At 34.6% G+C, this 20,121-nt stretch overlaps 1 protein-coding gene across 1 annotated transcript; it reads right to left on the reverse strand.

The window, feature by feature from the left end:
* Positions 1–6,294: 6,294 nt before the first annotated feature.
* LOC116114367 (uncharacterized mitochondrial protein AtMg00860-like) lies at positions 6,295–6,744 on the reverse strand. The gene has a single exon (XM_031400505.1). It carries the CDS (start codon positions 6,742–6,744, stop codon positions 6,295–6,297), a length of 450 nt encoding a protein of 149 aa, XP_031256365.1.
* Positions 6,745–20,121: the final 13,377 nt, after the last annotated feature.

The raw sequence follows: 20,121 nt of genomic DNA on the forward strand, positions 1-20,121 counted from the left end.
CATATATCAATACATATTGCAATAATAATGATTTACGCAATATAGAATAAAATTTCTTTTATTGATTAATGAACATTATTATAAAGAGTCAATTCTACAATAATTGATTGGCTCTAGGGCATCTACTCTAACAAATTTCTGCCCTTAAAGCCTGCTCTAAAGCTTCACTATAAGTTTGAGGGGGCTCTGCTCCTACCATTACATCTCGTGCTATCTCTAGCTTCAACCCATGACCAAACTTGTCTTTTCTCAACTTCAGGGTATTTACTATATTGGGGGAAACCGTGCAAGGGAATTAAATCTTACAGAATACTCTTTCACTAAGCTAAGTCCTTGCTTCAAACTGATAAACTCTTGGATCTTCTCATGAACCTGGTCCACAGTACTATACTCAGCGTCAAACAATCTTTGAACTCTCCCTAGGTCATTACAGATATATCATGGGTATCTTTCATCAATTCCCACCAGATTCAGGCATCACCCCGAAATAAGAAACTGGCATACCGAATCTTCTCCCCGTCTGCCATGGAAAACAATGTCGTCGTACGCTCTACGGACCTAAACCATTCTTTTGCCACTAAAGGGTCTGTTGTACCTTTAAACTCCAATGGCTGATACTGACTTCGGAGCCCATATATCAACTCAATCCGATTCTGTACTGTCAGAGGTACCAACCTTTCTCTTTCTTCTCTAGTGGTCGGTACTTGAACGGGGGTTTCAACTCTTTCTGGTTCAACTCTCCCCTGACTTTCTACTAAGACTTACTGTATAAGACCCCAAATTTTAGCTTCATCAAGGGTAGAGGGAGTAGGTTCTGGCGGGATAGAAGGTTCCCCCGCACTCATTATCTTCATACTACTTGCTCGAATTCTACGCCTCATCTACAAGACAACCACACTTAATCAACTCAAATAACACTTTAAGTACGGAAAGAATTAACTTACAATGGTTGGCTACGGAATGTGGTGGCGGCGAGAGTGGCACACTGTCAAATCCCAAAATCTTTGCTCTAATACAAAAAATGTAATAACTTCTTTCGACTAGTATACTTAGAAAATACACTATGAAAAACATACATATGTAAAATATAAAAAGTAGATGGGCCCAAAAATTTTCCCTTTACTTAACATATAATTCTTTGCAAATACAAAATAGCATATACAAAAACTTTAATAATGGTGGACAGTTATGCCATTTCTCTCCACTTCTCAATGTCCATCCAACCGTTTCTCATCTATTTCCTGTAAAACATGGGAAAACAACAGGGTGAGCACAAAATGCTCAGTAAGTAAATCCTCTACTTTTCTATCCCCGCAACTCCCTCTTTGGTTCTTTCCTTACTTTATTCTTGAGTTCTTTCTTTACTCTATTCTTTTCTTCTTCATTCTTTCTTTGTTCTTTCTCTTCTCTTTCACTGTTTCTACTTCTCACTACTCTTTTTTTTTCTTTCTAATTCTCTATGTTCTTTCTTTCTTTCTTATTCTCACTAACCATGATGGAAGTCATGGCAACATGCATGAATGAGATGCATATGCAGTAATGCACAAAAATGCATTTTCTTTTCTCTTCTTTTCTAGTTCTTATTCTGTTTCTTTTCTTTTATTTCTAATCTTTTCTTTCTTTTCTTTCTTTTCTTGCTTGCTCAAGCTTTCTCATTGTTTCTCATTCTTTCTTATTCTTATTCTTTCTTATTCTTTTCTTATACTTATTCTTATTCTTATTCTTGTTCTTTCTTATTCTTTGCTAATCAGACTCGGTTGATGCATGGATTCGGAATCCTGGCCATGTGAGTGAGTACAGTCCTCATCTACATGCACTCTTAAGGACTGTACAAATTCTTTCTTCTTCTTAGGCCACTCAATTAAGGTGGCGTGCATGTAGGAAATTCTTCTTGGTACAGCCCTCATCCACATACACTCTTATGGGCCGTACAAATTCTTATTCTTCTTAGGCCACTCAATTAAGGTGGCGTGTATGTGGGAATCCCTTCTTCTTGTCACCCATAGGTTCCTTATCACAACAACCTTTCTTTTCTCTTCTTTAGCATTTTTCTTCCTTTATTTCTTTAGTGCTTTCTTTCTTTCTTTGTATTCTTAAAATTCTTTATTCCTTCTTTAAAAAAATTCTTATGCATATGCAATTATATGCATATGGATGGCTCATGCTTATAATTCTTTCTTAAGTGCAAACATGGAATGCAAACATGCGATGTTGCACAAAATAAGTTTTCTCTACTCATGTATATGCTTCTCTTAGGCATTTCATCAAACATTAAGCATGCATACTTAAATTCTACTTTTGGTAAATTTCTACTTCTTTCTTAAACCATCCATTCTTGAAGCAAAACTCCTCTATATCAAGGTTAAACCTGGCCAATAAAAACACTTCAAATATTCGACTCAAATTCTTTGTAAAACTCAACCAAACTCCACTTGGTCACCACAATATCAACTTCACTTCTCATGGCTTAGATCTACCCATCAAAAGCCATATACTCAACAATAGCATCATTCTCAACAATAAATCTCAAACTTATAAGCACATACATGCATCTCAAATCATTTGATTACTTAAATCTTAACTTGGGTTGGATTTACTTACCCTTTGCTTAAGTAGTTCCACAAAAGCTCTCTATCTTTGTTGGACTTGTTCTTTCTCTCAAACCCTAAGCATAAACTCTATAAGAATTCAACAATTGCACTCATTAATCTCATAGCTAGAGCAAGAATTCTTACCTTTGATACTTAGGATCAAATCCCTATCAAAATCCAACTAAAAGCCCTCAATTTTCCTTAGCAAATTGAATGAAGAAATGAGAAAAATGGACAGCGGAAGTGGCGTGTGGGTGTATTGGATGGGAGGGTTTGTAAGACTAAAACCTTATTAGTTCATATAAATAAACATTCTTTCCATTTTGCCCTTACACTTTCTTGATAATTCCATCCTTATCCTTTAATTCTTTACAAATACACCCCCATCACCAATGCATTCTCCATGAAATTTTCTTACATTTCACTCCCCACTTTTCCTACCAATTAGGGGTAGAATGGTCACTTTACCCCTATGGAAAATTTCTCTAGAAACTTCTCAAGAAATTCAGCCAACTTTTCGCCTCCGCGAAGCTTTTTCTTCGCCTCAGTGAAAAATTACAGAGCGTACGTCGCCGTGGCAAGGCTTATTCTTCGCCCCAGTGAACTCTTTAATGCTCTAATTCGCCAAGTCTTCATCAATTTCAGGGCAACCACACAATAATATCAACATACCAGTTTAACTTAAAGCCAACAAACAACATTTAAAGGCAAATAAACATGAATAAGCTATGTACCTCAAAGTGGGCATTACACTCTCTCACTCTCTCAAGGTGATGTTAAAGTGTGGAGGATTCATACTTCTGAATCTTGGCTTCATCAAACCTAAGCACGAGGAGAAGGTATAATGTTTTTATGATTTATTTGCATTTTTTTAATCCTATTAATCCAACTCTTTATATGCATGTCTTGTTTACATGCTTCCAATCAATATTTTCTACCACCTCTTCATGGTTCTTTTCAACCTTGTGCTAGAATCTTACCTTTGGATGCTTTAGGATTAAAAATCTACAAAAATCCAAGCAAATCCTATGAATTCTCTTTGAGATTTGGTGAAGAAATTCGAGAGAAAAAGGGGTGAGGGTGGCGTGTACAAAGGCTGAAAATGGGTTAGGGTTTCTTCTAATGAAACCTTATATCTAATAATATACACATGTATCCCATTTTGCCCTTGCAGTTTCTATGAAATCCCATCTATATCCTTTAGTCAATTACCAAAATACCCTCATTTCTATTATCTTCTTCACATTATTTTGCCTCCTTTCAATCCACACTTTTTCATCTAGTTATGAGTGAAAAGACCATTTTACCCCTAGTGAAGTGTTAAGGAGTTTTCTTCACATTTGTCTAAGGTAACTTCAAAGAAATCCAACTAAGGGTATTAGGGCATAAATAAAATTACATACCTTGTGTTACAACTCCAAAAGCACACACAAACCTTATGTCAATCTTAGAGCAACACCTTTTATCCAATTCCAATCAACACACTCTCATCCCACTTGAAATACACAACACAAATTTGGAACATAACAAGACAAGCCAAACCCGAAAAATGAGATGAATGGTAACCAAATGTGAAACTTACAAGATAGATGGCCAAGGATTATCCAAGTTTAAAGGAACTCCACCAGCTTGAAAAATCATTCCACCACCAAGCTTGGTCGAACCTTGGGTAAAGGAATTCAAAGAGAAAAACAATTCTCTATGGAAAACACTATTCATGCAATATTCATTATCTAATTCATATTATGGAAGAGTGACCTTTATATAGGCTTTACAAGTCATGAGAATTGCCCTAACAAATATTATACAAAAATATTAAGGATTAATTCTCCACCATTCAATTACAAATTGCAAACCATGCCCATTTACTACAAAGGACAACCACTCCTTAAATTAAGGATCTATGTCCCTAATTATGTATTACTTAATTTTCCTTCACCAAATTGAATCAAATAACATCCATACATTGGGCTTGGGCCAATTAAGCTTCCCCCTACTTGATCTCCATGGTTTGGGCTACACAAAAGAGTTTGTGCCATGTCTTGGACCTTTAACACATCTTGGACAAGTTTGTGAGCTTTCTTGAGTGCTTGGGCCGAATGTTGTCCTCCTTTCAAGGCTTGGGCTTCTTGAATCTTCAATGAACAATCTTGCATGTGTAAAGAACACAAATGGTTTGGATTATCATCATCCTCATCAGGTTGAGAAGGATTTGTCCTCAAATCCGAAAGTTCCCCATCCTCCAAGTATGGAGACAAGTTCCAATTTTAAAAGTAGCCGAGACAGTACCAAATTCAGAGGGTAAATTGATCTTATATGCATTATCCCTAACTCTTCTAAGGACTTCAAAGAGACCATCGGCTCTAGGTGCTAACTTGCTTTTCTTCTTGGAAGGAAACCTCTCATTTCTCAAATGAACCCATACAAGGCACCCGGTTGGAAAATGGTGGGTTTTCCATGTTTGTTGACTCTTTTCCTGTAGGTTTCATTATTGGACTTGGCTATTTGGGCCCTAATTGATTCATGTAGTTTTTTCATGGACTTGGCCTTCTCTTTAGCATCAAGGTTCAATTGGATATCAAAGGGTAGGGCACTAAGTTCTATGGGAGTGATAGGATTAAGGCCATAAAGAACTTTAAATAGAGAATGGTTAGTGGTAGCACTAAGGGACCGATTATAGGCAAATTCGGCATGGGCTAATTTGTTGTCCCAATCTTTCAAACTCTTACTCACCAAGGTCCTAAGGATGGTTCCTAGGGTTCTATTGGTGACTTCGGTTTGACCATCAGTTTGGGGGTGATGGGAAGTACTAAACAAAAGTTTGGTACCCAATCTACTTCATAAAGATCTCCAAAAATGGCTAAGAATTTTAGTATCCCTATCTGACACTATACTACTTGGCACACCATGGAACCTCACAATTTCTTTGAAGAATAATTTAGCCATATGTGATGCATCATTGGTTTTATTACATGCAATAAAATGTGCCATCTTAGAGAATTTATCAACAATAATCATTATGGAATCTTCACCTCTTTTGGTTCTCAGCAATGTCACAATGCAGTCCATGCTCAAGTCTTCCCATGGTTGGCTAGGAATGGGCAATGGACTGTACATCCCCAACTTGAAATGACTTTTAGCTCTAAGATAAACCTCCCATCTTTCCACTATGGATTGGACATCCCCAATCATTTTTGGCCAAAAGAAATGATCCTTAAGAATCTCCAAGGTCTTGGTAACCAAAATGACCTGCAAGCCTTCCTCCATGCACCTCTCTCACAAGCAACTATCTAAAACTTCCTTGAGGCAACATAACTTGTTGCCCTTGAACAAAAATCCCTCTTGAACCACATAATCTTCAAAACTGCCCCTTGAACACTTAGCCATGATTTCGGCCATTTGTTCATCTTGTTTGTAATGCTCTTTCATCATGCTAAACCCAAGTACTCTTGCATCCAAAATGGAAAGGATGGAGTACCTTCTTGACAATGCATCCACCACTACATTAGTGCTCCCTTGTTTGTACTTGGACACAAATGAAAAGGATTGAAGGAATTCAACTCATTCGGCATGCCTTGAATTCAACTTATCTTGCCCATTAATAAACTTGAGAGCTTGGTGATCCGAATGTAGTACAAATTGCCTAGGCCTTAAATAATGACTCCAATGATCTAAGGGTCTAATAATTGCATAAAACTCCTTATCATATAGTGCTATATCTCTTCCTAGAATCATTGAGCTTCTCACTAAAATATGCTAACAGCCTTTTATCTTGAGTAAGGACCACCCCAATTCCAACTCTACTAGCATCACACTCCACTTCAAACACCTTAGAGAAATCGGGTATAGCTAGAATGGATGCTTCACAAAGCTTCTTTTTAATCACCTCAAAAGCATCTTTTGCCTCCTTTGTCCACTCAAGATTCCCTTTCTTTAAACATTCGGTGATGGGAGACATAAGCATACTAAAGTTGGATACAAATCTCCTATAAAATGAGGCTATACCATGAAAACTCCTTACTTCACTAATGGTTTTAGGTTCGGGCCAACTCCTAAGTGCATCTACCTTTGATTGATCAACCATTATACCCTCCCCCGAAACTACACAGCCTAGGAAGATTATCCTCTCCATGAAAAACTTACACTTCTCCATCTTAGTATACAATTTTTGTTTTCTTAACACTTCAAACACTTGCCTAAGATGGTTTCTATTTTATACTCACTATGGCTAGACACCAATATATCATCAAAATAAACAACAACAAATCTGTCCAAAAAAGGTTTAAGTACCTCGTTCATCAATCTCATGAAGGTACTTGGTGTGTTGGAAAGGCCAAAGGGCATAACCATCCACTCAAAAAGCCCTCATTTGTTTTTGGAGGTTGTCTTCCACTCATTCCCTTCTCTCATTCAGATTTGATGGTACCCACTCCGTAAATCAATCTTGGAGAAGATGCAAGAACCATGCAACTCATCAAGCATGTCATCAAGCCTAGGTATGGGGTACCTATACTTGATTGTGATGTTGTTGATGGCCTTACTATCCACACACATACGAAAACTCCCATCCTTTTTCGGCACCAATAAGGCTGGAACCGAACAAGGACTCATGCTCTCCCTCACATACTCTTGCCTAATTAGCTCATCCACTTGCCTTTGCAACTCCTTGGACTCCTTCGGATTACATCTATAGGCTAGTTTGTTTGGTAAGGGTGCCCCAGGTAGCAAATCAATGTGGTGCTCTATTCCCCTCAAAGGTGGTAGTTCGGGTGGTAACTCATTCAAAAAAACATCCTCAAACTCTTGGAGTAATGGTTGGACTAGGGATAGGGTGCACTCTCATCACTTTCTTTTGTCTCGGTAATAAGTAAGGCTAGGATGGGTTTGTGTTTAATGATGACCTTTTCTATTTGGTTGCCATTAAGGAATATGTTCTTTTGTGAGTTTTTAGTTTTGGGTGGTATAGATGTGGGAAGTGTTTGTTGGGGTGGTAAAGGGTTTAAGGTGATGGTTTTCTTGTTGAACCTAAAGGTGTAAGTGTTCTTCCTTCCATCATGGACAACCTCCCTATCATATTGCCAAGGCCTCCCTAGCAACAAATTACAAGCATCCATTGGTATCACATCACACACTACTTTATCCACATATCTCTTACCTATGGAAAAGGGCACTACAACTTGCTTGGTAACACTTACGGTGCTTCCATTGCTTAACCATTGTAGCTTGTATAAGTGGCAATGGTTTTGGGTGGGAAGCTTCAATTTCGCAACAAGGGTGGTGGAGGCTACATTGGTACAACTCCCACTAAACACAATAACCAAACATACCTTTCCTTTGATAGTGTAACGGGTTTGGAACAAGTTTCCCCTTTGTTCTTCGGTGGAATCAACTTGTGTATGCAAAACCCTTTTCAAAATTAATGCATCACCAACATCAGCTTCTTCAACAATCTCTTCACCACTCTCAAATTCTTCCCTTTCACTCTCTTTTTCTTAGATAGCCTCTTCAATCTCTTGTATCTCTTTGATTGACATTACTCTCTTGTTGGGACAATTGGCTTGGAACTGTCCATAGCCATGACATTTGAAGCATTTCTTTTCCTTCAAATCCCCTTAGGTGCCTCCTTGAGCCATAAACCATGGCTTCTCCTTGTCTACTTCATTCACTATATCTTTGCCTTTGTCTTTGTTAAAGTTGACATAGGGTTTGGAATAGGATGGAGACCCTTTGTAGGAATTGCTCCCCTTTAATTATGGCTTTGGGGCCAAAAGTTTCAAGCCTTGGAGTTGCTTCTCAACCTTGTTGGCTAGCTTGCACACATCTCCCAAGGAATGATAAAGTTGTAATTCCACCTTGCAAGCTATCTCTCTTTGTAAACCTCCTAAGAATCTAGTGATAGTTTGCTCCATTTCCTCCAGAATATCACTTCTCATCATAAAGCCCTCAAACTCCCTTATATACTCCTCTACTTTCCTATCTTCTTGCTTAAGATTGTACAAACTTAAGTAGAGATCTTACTTGTAATTATCGGGCAAGAATCTCTTTTTCAACATCCTTTTCAATTTATCCCATGACCTTACTCTAGTTTTCCCCTCTCTTTCTCTTTTCTTTCTAGTGTTTTCCCATTATAAGGAAGCATATCCCTTGAACTTAAGAATAGCTACCTTTCATTTCTTCTTATCTGAATACCCCTTGAACTCAAGTACTCTTTCAATATCATTCAACCAATCAAGAAAATCATTAGGGTCTAGACTACCTTCAAATTTGGGCATTCTATTTTGATACCCCTATCATTATCATCATCATCATCATCATCATCATCAAGTCTTCTCCTCTTGTTAGAGTAGATGCCCTAAAGCCAATCAATTATTGTAGAATTGACTCTTTGTAATAATGTTCATTGATCAATAAAAGGCATTTTATTCTATATCGCGTAAATCATCATTGTATGTATTTATATATGTGCTTAGAATGGTAGAACCATGACGAGGGTATCAAGTGTTTCAAATCTTGATAGTAAGAACCTATGAGCACATAAGGTGGCTATTCTAGAAACGTTCGTAGCCCTGGTATTATTCTGAAGTAAGGGCACAAACAATACGGTAAGGCTATCATAGTGTTAAACGACCTTGTCGAAAGGTAGTGACTGATCTTACTTGTCAAGGTTATTTGGTGACAACCTGGTGCAACACATGGGTGCTTGTTGTAGGCAAGTTCACTAGACTGACCCACCAGTCTCAAAAAATGAACATGAATGACTTGAAGAACCAAAAGAACCAGAACTGGACTGACTAAACAACTCATGTAGGTGTTCTAACTGCTCTTTGCTGAATGGTACAGGCCTTGGATGATCCTCAACTTTCAGAGATGTATTTCCTCCACACCAGCATGAAATCCTTTACCATTAGGTTTATTTGTCTTCCAATTTGATGGTTTGCCATGTAGTTTCCAGCAGGTAGCCTTAGTATGCTTTGGCCGATGAAAATATTCACACTAGATTTTCTCTCCTCTTCTCAGCAATTTTTTATCTCCATTAAGATTGGTATGTGTCTCCTAACCCTTGCAAACAAGTGCTGAGGATTCTGATTCTGGCTGTGTACCCAAACTGCTAGTTTATGCTGAATCTCCCATCATCACTTTCCTTATGCTTTCTTCTCTTCTTACTTCTACAAACACTTCACGAATAGAAAGTAAGGATTCTTTTCCCAAAACCCTACCTCTCACTTCATCTAGTTCCTTATTCAACCCTACAAGGAACTCAAACACTCTCTCCTTTTCCAACATCTTAGTATACTTTATATTGTCTTGAGAGCAACTCCAATTTGCCTCGTAGAATAAATCCAACTCTTGCCACAACTTAGCCAATACACTATAATATTGGGTTACAGACATGTTACCTTGTTTGGTCTCTCTCAACCTTGATTTGATTTCAAATATCTGTGTTGAATTCCTCATGTATGAATATGTTTCTTTTGCTATTTCCCAAATATCTTTTGTAGTGGGAAGAAACAAATAGAGCCGACCTATCTCCTCCTCCGTGGAATTGATCAACCAGACCATTATTGTACTGTTCTCAGCATCCCACTTCTCATATGCTGGATCATCTTCCTTTGGAGCTTTGACTGCTCCAGTCAAGTAACCCAATTTTCCTCTACCTCGAACCATCAACTTCATAGTTTGAGACCATGGGATATAATTTTTTCCATTCAATTTGTGAACACTAATTTGAATGAATTATTATCATTTAACTGAGGTTGGACTCTTGTTTGTCCAGATCTCAGATCTAAAGAAGGAATTTGTCGAACATGTGGTGGACTTAGGCTCCTACCCTCCCTGCCACCAGTCATGGCTGTTTTAACCATCAATTACTAAGGCCAGAGAACCTAGCTCTGATACCATGAAAATAGAGGAAAAACTTATTCACTTTTAAAAAAATACATATCATTCATCTCTAGTTATAGACTAACTCTAGATATCTTTATAACCCTAAGTTAGGATTATCCTAACTTTTAAATTTTTAAAACTAGATAATGCCTAGATAACTCCTAAGTTTTCACATTCTTATCTTAGGAATTCAACAAAAAGAAAATACATTTCTATTTATGAAGAATTCTGCTTTTGCTTTAGGCTTCTTTTTATGACAGAAATGAAATTTTAAAATAATTTCCCAGTGTAAATCTGATTTGATTTGGTCTGCGGCCACAAAGTTGGTTACAAATTCTGGCAAGAAATCATTCAGTTCAATCAAGCTTACAAAATAATTGGGTTGAGCAAAATTGAGGATGGTTCTTTGATCTGTAATATGCAAGTAAAGTTTATTTTGTCAACAGAAAAATGCTATTAAATAATTAATTTTTACAGATGTAAACAAGTTATATATACATTTGCTATTTTATACAAAATTTTGTCCATACTCTTTTCTTATAGGAAAAAATAGAAGAAGCTGAGAAGTTTTACCTTTTCAGGTACAAGTAGCAAAAAAATGATGCGGAGAGAGCATCATGATGTTGCTTCTGCATGCAAGAATCTGGTTGATCTACTATTCAGAGCATCATGGTTGTTTTCATATAAAATACAGTTTCCAAATGCTTCAGGTGTAAGTTGTTCTGTTATAGTCTTATTATTCTTATGCTTCGGGTGTAAATTGTTCCGAATGACAGGTGTAAATACCTTTTTATTCTTATTCTATTTCCTATCCCAATTCCCTTCTAGTTCCTCTTATTCCTATTATAGTTTATCCTATTCTCACCCCAGCCTATTCTATTCCTATCCCAATTATTGTTCCTATTCCAATTTCTGCTCCTATTCCTATCCCTATCCCTATCCCTATTCTAGTTTCTATTTCTATTCCTATTCCTGTTTTTGTTCTAGTTTCTATTTCTATTCCGGTTTGCATTCTCGTTCCAGTATCTATTCTCTTTCTGGGTTCCTATTCCTATTCCAATTATTGTTCTTATTCTAGTTCCTATGACTATTCCCATTCCCATTCCTATTATCATTGCCGCTGCCATTCCCGTTCCCATTCTCATCCCCTTGCCCATTCTTGTTCCCATTCCCTTTCCTTTCCCATTCCAACTCTTGTTCCCATTCCCCTTCCCATTCCCTTGCCCATTCCAACTCCGATTCCCGTTCCCATTCCCTTCCCTTTCCCTTGCCCACTCCCTTTGCTATTCACTTTCCCTTTCCTATTCGCACTCTTATTCCAACTCCCGTTCCTGTTCCTGTTCCTATTCCCTTTCCCCTTCCCTTTCCAAACTAAATTGTAGTTTAACAAGCGAGGTTGTATGAAGTATGGTCTATGATCGTAATTTCTGTTTTATCACTGTTTATAACAATAATAGAAGCAATTAAATAAATTAAATTATATTTATTTTTAACAGACTTATAACGTCTATTATGATAGTAAAACCGCATATGGGGCTAAGAGCCCATAAGCCCAATTTTAAATAACAAGAGAAGATTTAAATGAAGAAAGAAAGAGGTGCAGATAAACGTGTTCGTAGAGAAGAAAAGACAGAAGAAGAGAAACGAGAAAGTGAAAGTGCAACTACAAGTAAGGGTGGAAAAAACCGGTTAACCGAAAACTTGAACCGAACCAATTTTCGGTTCAAAAAAATAATTGAACCGAAACAAGTCCAGTTTTAGTTAAAAACCGGTTCGAACCGAAAATTCGGTTCGGTTAACCGGTTTTTTTAAACCGGTTAAATATTGGCCTGCATTTTTTAGCCCAATTATGAATTATGGGCTACTTTTTTCGGCCCAATTCGGTCACATGGCCCATTTTTTTTTCTAATTTTTTTTTTACTTGAATTAAAATTATGCTTTACCAAATGATGAAGAAGAAGAAGGCTAAAGTGGTGTTCTCTTCTCGCTTCTTATCCAAATCTAAACAAAAAAGTAGTGAAAGTGAAGAAATGGAGAAGACAAAAAAGAAAAAAAAACAGAAAAGTGAAAGGAGAAGAAGACGAAAAAGAAAAGGAAAAGTGGAGAAGGAGACGAAGAGAAGAAGACGAAAAAGAAAGAGAAATTGGTGAAGGAGAGGAAGAGAAGAAGACGAAAATGTGAAGAAAAACTGAAAAAAGAAAGAGAAAGCAGTGAAAGGAGAAAGAAGAAGAAGAAAGAAAAAAAAGTATTTGTGTAGAGAACCAAACCCAAGAAAATGCGTAGAGAAGCAGAGTAGCAGACTACAGGTCTACACAGCCAATACCAAGAAAAAAAGAGGGGGGGAGTTGTTGAATAAGGGATATTTTTTTTTTTTTTTCAAAACCGGTTTAATATTATCCTTAAACCATTAACCGAACCAGAAATTCGGTTTAATTATTTTTAAAAACCGATATTTGAAAAATCGATTTTTTAGTCTGATTTTTCTGTTCGGTTCGGTTTTCGATTTTCTTTTTCCAGCCCGAACTGTAAGTGAATTTAGAAAATTGATTTTAAATTTCTGCTTCTAGTACAACTCAGTGTTTTTCCTTTCAACAATTTTGTTGATTCCTGATTTTAAATCTCTACTTCCAGTAAAGCTTAGTGTTTTTTCATTCAACAATTTTGTTGATTCCATAAGCATTTTTACTATGATTATAATTATAGTTATATATCAGATTAATGTCTTCCAAGAAGAATAAGGCTTCTAATGTTGTGTAGGCATAAATCAATTGTTTAATGATTCCATGAAGAAGAAGGCTTCTAATGTTGCAATGTAAGCATGTGATTGTCTATCTCAGAAACAGTTGTTGATATGTATAAGTTTCTTCATAAAAAAAAAAAAAAAAAAAAAAAAAAAAAAAAAAAAAAAAAAAAAAAAAAAAGAGAAAGAAAGGGAAAAAATGGAGAAGAAGAAAAAAAGAAAAAAAGATGAAAGAAAAAAAAAATGTTCACAAAGTTGTCACATTAATGGGATGCGGAAGTATGTCTTTCAAAATCCAAGACTATCCGTGGTTATTCTGCTTCTGGATGGCACTCCACAAGTATTCATTTTCAGTCTTTGACTTTGTATTTGTGCTTCTGGTTTTTTACTGTTTATTTGATAGTTTTGATTGACATACTATAAGTAATCATTTTCTAGAGACATTTCTTTAATAATCCACCACTGGTTATTTTTGTAAACTTATGTGTTCAATCAGAGACTACTAAAGGTTTCTTCATTATCTTTTTGCGTTTCATATCATTATTCTTGGGACAGTCGTCGTATTTAAGCTATGAGAAACAAAGGAAATAATGCAATACCTAACAACTGCACATTATACAAGGTTCCTCATATCAGTAATTTTCAATTTTCTGTTTGTTGGTCAGACGTGTGTAGAGGTGGAACAAATAGGCCTGGTCAAGGGGGTCAACCCTAACTCAGCCCACATCAAGCTAGGTTCAACCTAGACTGCTTAAAAGAGGGCTGGGTTCAACCCGGCCCGCGTATGTTGTATATTTTTTTTTTTTAAAAACCCATCCAACCCGCTAGGTTGACCCAAGGGTTGGCAATCGCCAACCTAGCAGGTTGGACGAAAAAAATTAAAAAATAAATAAAGAAATTTTTTTTGACAAATACCCTTTTTACCCTTGAAATATAGTTGTTTTATAGCAATTGGAGAGATCTTTTTTGTTATTTTCTTTTCCCATTTTTTTTTATAAATGGGGCTTAAACTTTCATATTTTCTCACATCTTAAATTCTCTCATTTTCTCTATTGAAATCTCTCAATTATTCTCTTTATTGTCAATTTGCTCTCATTTTAATTTTTTTTAGTTTTTGTAATTTTCAATTCATATTTCCAAATTCCAATTCTCCTTCTTTAATTTTTTTATTTCTTCTATATCCAATTTTTTTTTAACTACAATGGATAGATATTTTCATCCCATCAATTTTGATGATAAAGGAAATTATCCTAGACCTCCTGAATTTACTAATATAAATGCAGTAGATTCAAATAGTCCTGCTTTCCCATTCTCAGAATCCGATAACCTTATAATATTTCCTCCCTTTCGCCATATGCTGCTACAGCTCCTGGCGGTTCTAATCGTCGTCCTCGTCCAACTCAATCTCAAGTAGAAGTGGGTTCATCAACTGCAGTGGAAACCGACGATAGACCTACATTAGACGTTTAGGTGCATTTCGATAAGTTTTACGGGATAGAAAATGGAGTTCACATGAAGAAAGCAAGATTCAAGTATTATGGAAATATTTATAAAGCTGATGCAAGTAATGGTACTAGTACTTTAAAAAGACATGCTAATAAACATATTACTCAACATGGAAATACAAAAACCAATCAAACTCAAATAACTAATATGAGTACTACTGGACGTTATAATTCTGATGTATATAGGGAACAATTAGCTTTATATATTGCTATAACTGATCAACCTATTAATATGGCTGAAGATAAATATTTTAAAAGATTTATTAAAAATTCATCTTTTCTGAAATTTAAAAGTTATTCTAAAACTGCAACTAGAAATGATTTAATAAAATTGTTTGAAAAAATGAAATTAGAATTAAAAAATAAAATACATAGTTGTCATGTTAGTGTGGCTCTAACCGTCGATATTTGGAGTGATAGAGCTAAACAATATTATATTTGTGTGACTAGTCATTATTTTGATAACGAATGTAAATTAAATAAATCTTTATTAGGATTTAGATTAATGGATGTGGATCATAGTGGTCAACAAATTTATAATAAAATTGTTGAACTTTTAAAAGATTATGATGTTGTTCATAATCAATGCAAGTGCTAATAGTAAAACTATAGATTTTTTTAAAATAAATTTTCCTTTTTATGACAATTTGAAGTTTTTTCACCAACGTTGTGCATGTCACATTATTAATTTAATTGTGAGAAGCGGTATGAAAAAATTAGAAATAATATTGATAGAATTAGAGATTCTTTAGCTTAGATTACTAGTAGTAATAGAAGAAATGCTGAATTTCAAGATGTTTGTATAAAATCAAATATGTTTCACATAACTTTTGCATTAGACATGCATGTTAGATGGAATAGTACTTATTTAATGCTTGATTCATGTTTACGTTATGTAAATTTAATTAGTTATTTTGTAGCAAATAATAGAGGTCCTCATTATTTGGTAGACAGTGATTGACATATAGCTAAAAAATTTCATTATTTTCTTAAATTTTTTTTATCAATCCACTTTACAACTTTCTGGTGTGTATTATCCTACTAGTCCATTGGTAAAACATATAATTATAAAAAATTTAGATTTATTTAAAAAAAAAATAGAAACAATGAAATTTTAGCGAGATCAATAGAGGTGATGGAATTAAAATTTAAAAAATATTGAAAACTCATTCCTTTTTTTTATTGTTTAGATGTCATATTTGATCCTAAAATTAAATTAGCGCATTTAGAAAATGGTTTAGACGCATTAAGTAAAAATTTACAAAATGAAACATATGTCAATCCACTAGGAGAGATAAGAGAGTGTCTTGCAGAGTTATATTTGCAATATAAAAACAAGTATTGGAACCAACAAAGAGGTGAAATGCTCGAGGAAGTAGCATCAGAAGAAACAAATGAAGACTTCGACTCCTGGAGTGCACTTAATAGGCCGAAGAGGACCCGAACCCGAAGAACAGCCTCCTCTTCAGAAGCATCAACAACGAATGTATTGCCCTCCATGCAGCTACAGAGTACTGAGCTTCACTAATATTTGGGAACCCTCGACGTGCTACCAACAGATCCACAACAAAAAGTCAACTTTGATGTCTTAGAATATTGGAAAACCAGAAAAAGTATTTTTCCAGTATTATCAAGACTTGCCTTGGATGTTTTCTCTTATCACGTCTCAATCATCTCATCCGAACAAACATTTAGTGCAAGTGGAAGAATTTTAAATGAAAGGAGGACTAAAGTTTCACAAAAAATGATTAAAATCCTCACATGTCTTCGAGATTGGGAACGGGGCACCATTATGATCAATACGAGGTTGTCGACGATACTTTAATAAAATATTTCAATTTTGTAATTAGATGATACGGATGAGGGAGGTCCTAGTCAACCCCCAAATTAATTCTTTTGTAAATTAAACTTTGTAGCTGTAAATTAATTGTCAATTATTGCACATTTTTTCCTTACAAGTTTTGTCCTAATGGGTTTTCTTGTAAGGTTTTTAACGAGGCAAATTATGTATTTTCTTATTCTTATTTTATTTTTTGATAAATGAATAATTAATTTTTCTTATATACAATTTAATTGTATTAAAATTGAATTAATATTTGAATGTTAACAAAAAAAATTAATTTAATTAAATATTGAATTTGAAAAGTTAGCTAAAAACAATTACATAAAACAAAAAAAATTAAAAAAAAACATGGGCCAGCTTGGCCGCTTCAAAACCGATCGGGTTAGGGTGGCAGGCGAGCTGGGCCAACCCTTCTAAATAAGAGGGGGCCGTCGGGTTAGGCCCGGCCTGCCTTTTTGCATAACCTGGCATGGGTCGGGCCGAACGGATTATTTTCCACTTTAGGATTGTGCCTAGAATTGGAGCGACAACTGCCAATACCCATATCGGAGTTGTGATGATGAGAAATTGAAAAGTAACTATATTAATTACATTATGCTTTTTATTATTGTTGCTAATGTTTAGTGTACATGCATTTAAATGGCCTAATAAGTGTCTCCGCGATGGTGATTCACCTCATTTCATGCTAATAATTTCAGTTCATAAGAAACTATTTATGATAATTAATGACCTAAACAAAATATAAACTGAAAATGACCTAAACATCTCCGTCTTCTTGAAACTTATATTTGAGGGTGTTATTCTTCATTATGTATGGTTGACCGTTTACTATCTATATATATAATTTGAATATCTAGATAAAAATTATTCAAGGGGTTTAAGTAAATGAAGATAAGACGAAAGGGCAGAAGGCAGAAGGGTATATTAATTTTAGCTAAATTCCAAATGCTGTTAATGGAATCTTGTGAAGGGAAAATCTGTCTTGTGATAAAAAAAATTTTGTCTCCATTGTTACATATCACATTATTAACCACTTCCAAATTCCAACTTAACATTTTAAGCTTGTTCGATATTGAGTCAAAGGGAAATGTTATGGTATCAATCCGTTTTAAGATCAACTAATCTTAATATCATAATTATCAATATCAATATCAATATTTGATTCAGAATAATATGTCAAGAACGTTATTCTAGTTTATATATATATGAAGGAATGACGGTATTGTAGCTGGATTAAGAAAACGAAATTGACATTGTAATGAATTATGAATATTAGAAGATTGGTGCTTGACTTTTTGTTCAAAGATTTGTCTTTAGAGGAAGAAACATCTTCTGCAAAGAAGAAAACAGAAAACCAAATCGGATGAAGTTGATGAAATTAAGAAAAATATCAATCTACCTCACCTCACTGGAGGATAGATGGGAAGGAAAAAACTCCAAAATAACCACAATTCTTCCAAAATTGAGATCTATTACTGCTCAAAAAACCCAAAAAAAAAAAAAAAAAAAAAAAAAAGGAATAAGGTACTATAGTTTTTCAGCTCTTTTTGGCCACAAATTTCCGATATACTTGAGCATATTATCTACCTCACCTTAGTAAAGGATAGATGGTGAAGAATACACAACGAAAATAATCTCACATTCTCTACAATTGAGATCCATTACAGGCCAAGAAAAGAAAAAGGGGTAACAAGGGATAGTGGCTTTTTGGCTCATTTTGACCTCAAATTTTCGAGATGCTTAGGCAAAATAACTAGCTACATCAGCCAAGGAGCTGGTGAAGAAAATGCTTGGAAAAAAATTCATTATACTCCCCTAATAAATATCTATTACGGGCTGGAACACCAAAAAAGTGGGGGAATAGAGAGCTATGAGTGGCTTTTTGTCTTGTTTTGGCCACAAATTTTAAAGATGCTAGGCATGTTATCTACCTAATCTTTGCGGGGATAGATGGTGAAGAAAATGCAACAAAAGAAAATTCACGATTCCTTCATAATCAAGATCCATTATAGGCTGAAAACATGAAAAAATATGGGGAACAAGGGCTGTTGCTTTTTGGCTGGTTTTGGCGGTAGATTTTCAAGACACTCTGGCACGTTATCTACCTAACCTCAAAATGGGGATTGATTTGACCCTAAAACTCTTGAAAAAATTCCACAATTCTCCCATATAGTATCATTACAAAGCCCAAAAATGGGAGGAAGAGGAGGCTATGTCTATTTTAGCTGTTGTTTTGGCCACAAATTTTCCAAACGCTCAAGGACGTTATTTACCTAACCTCAGCAAAGAGAGATTTTGAAGAAAAAACCAATGATTCTTTCTCACCATCTATTCTTTGCTAACATGAGCAAGATAACGTACTTGAATATCTAAAAAATATGTGACCAAAATGAGCTGAAAAGCCACATAGCCGAAAATATGTGACCAATAGAGGATTTTTTTTTGGAGCATTTTCCTCACCATTTATCCTCTGTTGAGGGTAAATAACGTGCACAGACGTCTCAAAAAATGTTATGGTCAAAACCAGCCAAAGTCCAAATGCCCTATTCATCCTTTTTTTTTATGTTTCCACTTGTAAAGGATCTCATTATGTTAGAATCACTGAATTTTTTCAAAGGTTTTCTTAGCAAATATCTTTGCTAAAAAAACTTGTTTTCAAAAAAAAAAAAAAAAAAAATTGGTTTGAAAATTCTATTTTTGTATAAAAATTAGGGTTTCAACAATGTACTTTTTAAAAATAATTTAGGGTTTTGAGATGGATTGTTTAAAAAAGATAGGATTTCGAGAATATATTTTTAAAAAAAATTAGGGTTTCAAGAGTGGATTTTTTAAAAAATTCGGGTTTGGAATGAATTATTTTATTTAGGGTTTCCAAATGGATTATGTTTTTTGTTAAATTAGGGTAGAATGGATTTTTAAAAAAAGTTAGTGTTTCAATGGATTTTTAAAAAAAAAAAAAAAATAGGTTTTCAAAAGTGGATTTTTTTTTAAATTAGGGTTTCAAGAATGGATTTTTTTTTTTTTTAAATTTAGGATTTCGAGATGGATTTTTTTTTTTTAAATTAGCGTTCGGGAATGGATTTTTTTTTTTTTTAATTTTAAGGTTTCGGGATTGGATTTTTTTAATAAGATTTAGGGTTTTGAGAATGATTTTTTTTTTCATTTTAAGGAAAAAAAATTCATCTTGAACCCAAATTTAAAAAAAAAAAAAAAAAGAACTTATCCTCTAAACCCTAATTTAAAAAAAAAAAAAAAAAAAAATCCATTCTTGAAACCTAATTTTTTTAAAAAAAATCTATTCTCGAAATCCTAAATATTTTTAAAAGTACATTTTCAAAACCTAAACTTTTATACAAAAATAGCAATTTTCAAGATTTCAGGTTACACCAAATTTAAACAAAAAAAAAAATTCATCCTCTAAACCGTAATTTTTTTTTAAAAAAAAATCCATCTCAAAACCCTAATTCACAAAAAGAGTATATTCTTGAAATCCTAAATTATTTTTAAAAAGTACATTTTCAAAACCTAAACTTTTAACAAAAATAGCAATTTTCAAAA

The sequence above is a fragment of the Pistacia vera genome, unplaced genomic scaffold (assembly GCF_008641045.1).
Source record: "Pistacia vera cultivar Batoury unplaced genomic scaffold, PisVer_v2 Contig71, whole genome shotgun sequence".
In the NCBI taxonomy this organism is placed as follows: domain Eukaryota; kingdom Viridiplantae; phylum Streptophyta; class Magnoliopsida; order Sapindales; family Anacardiaceae; genus Pistacia; species Pistacia vera.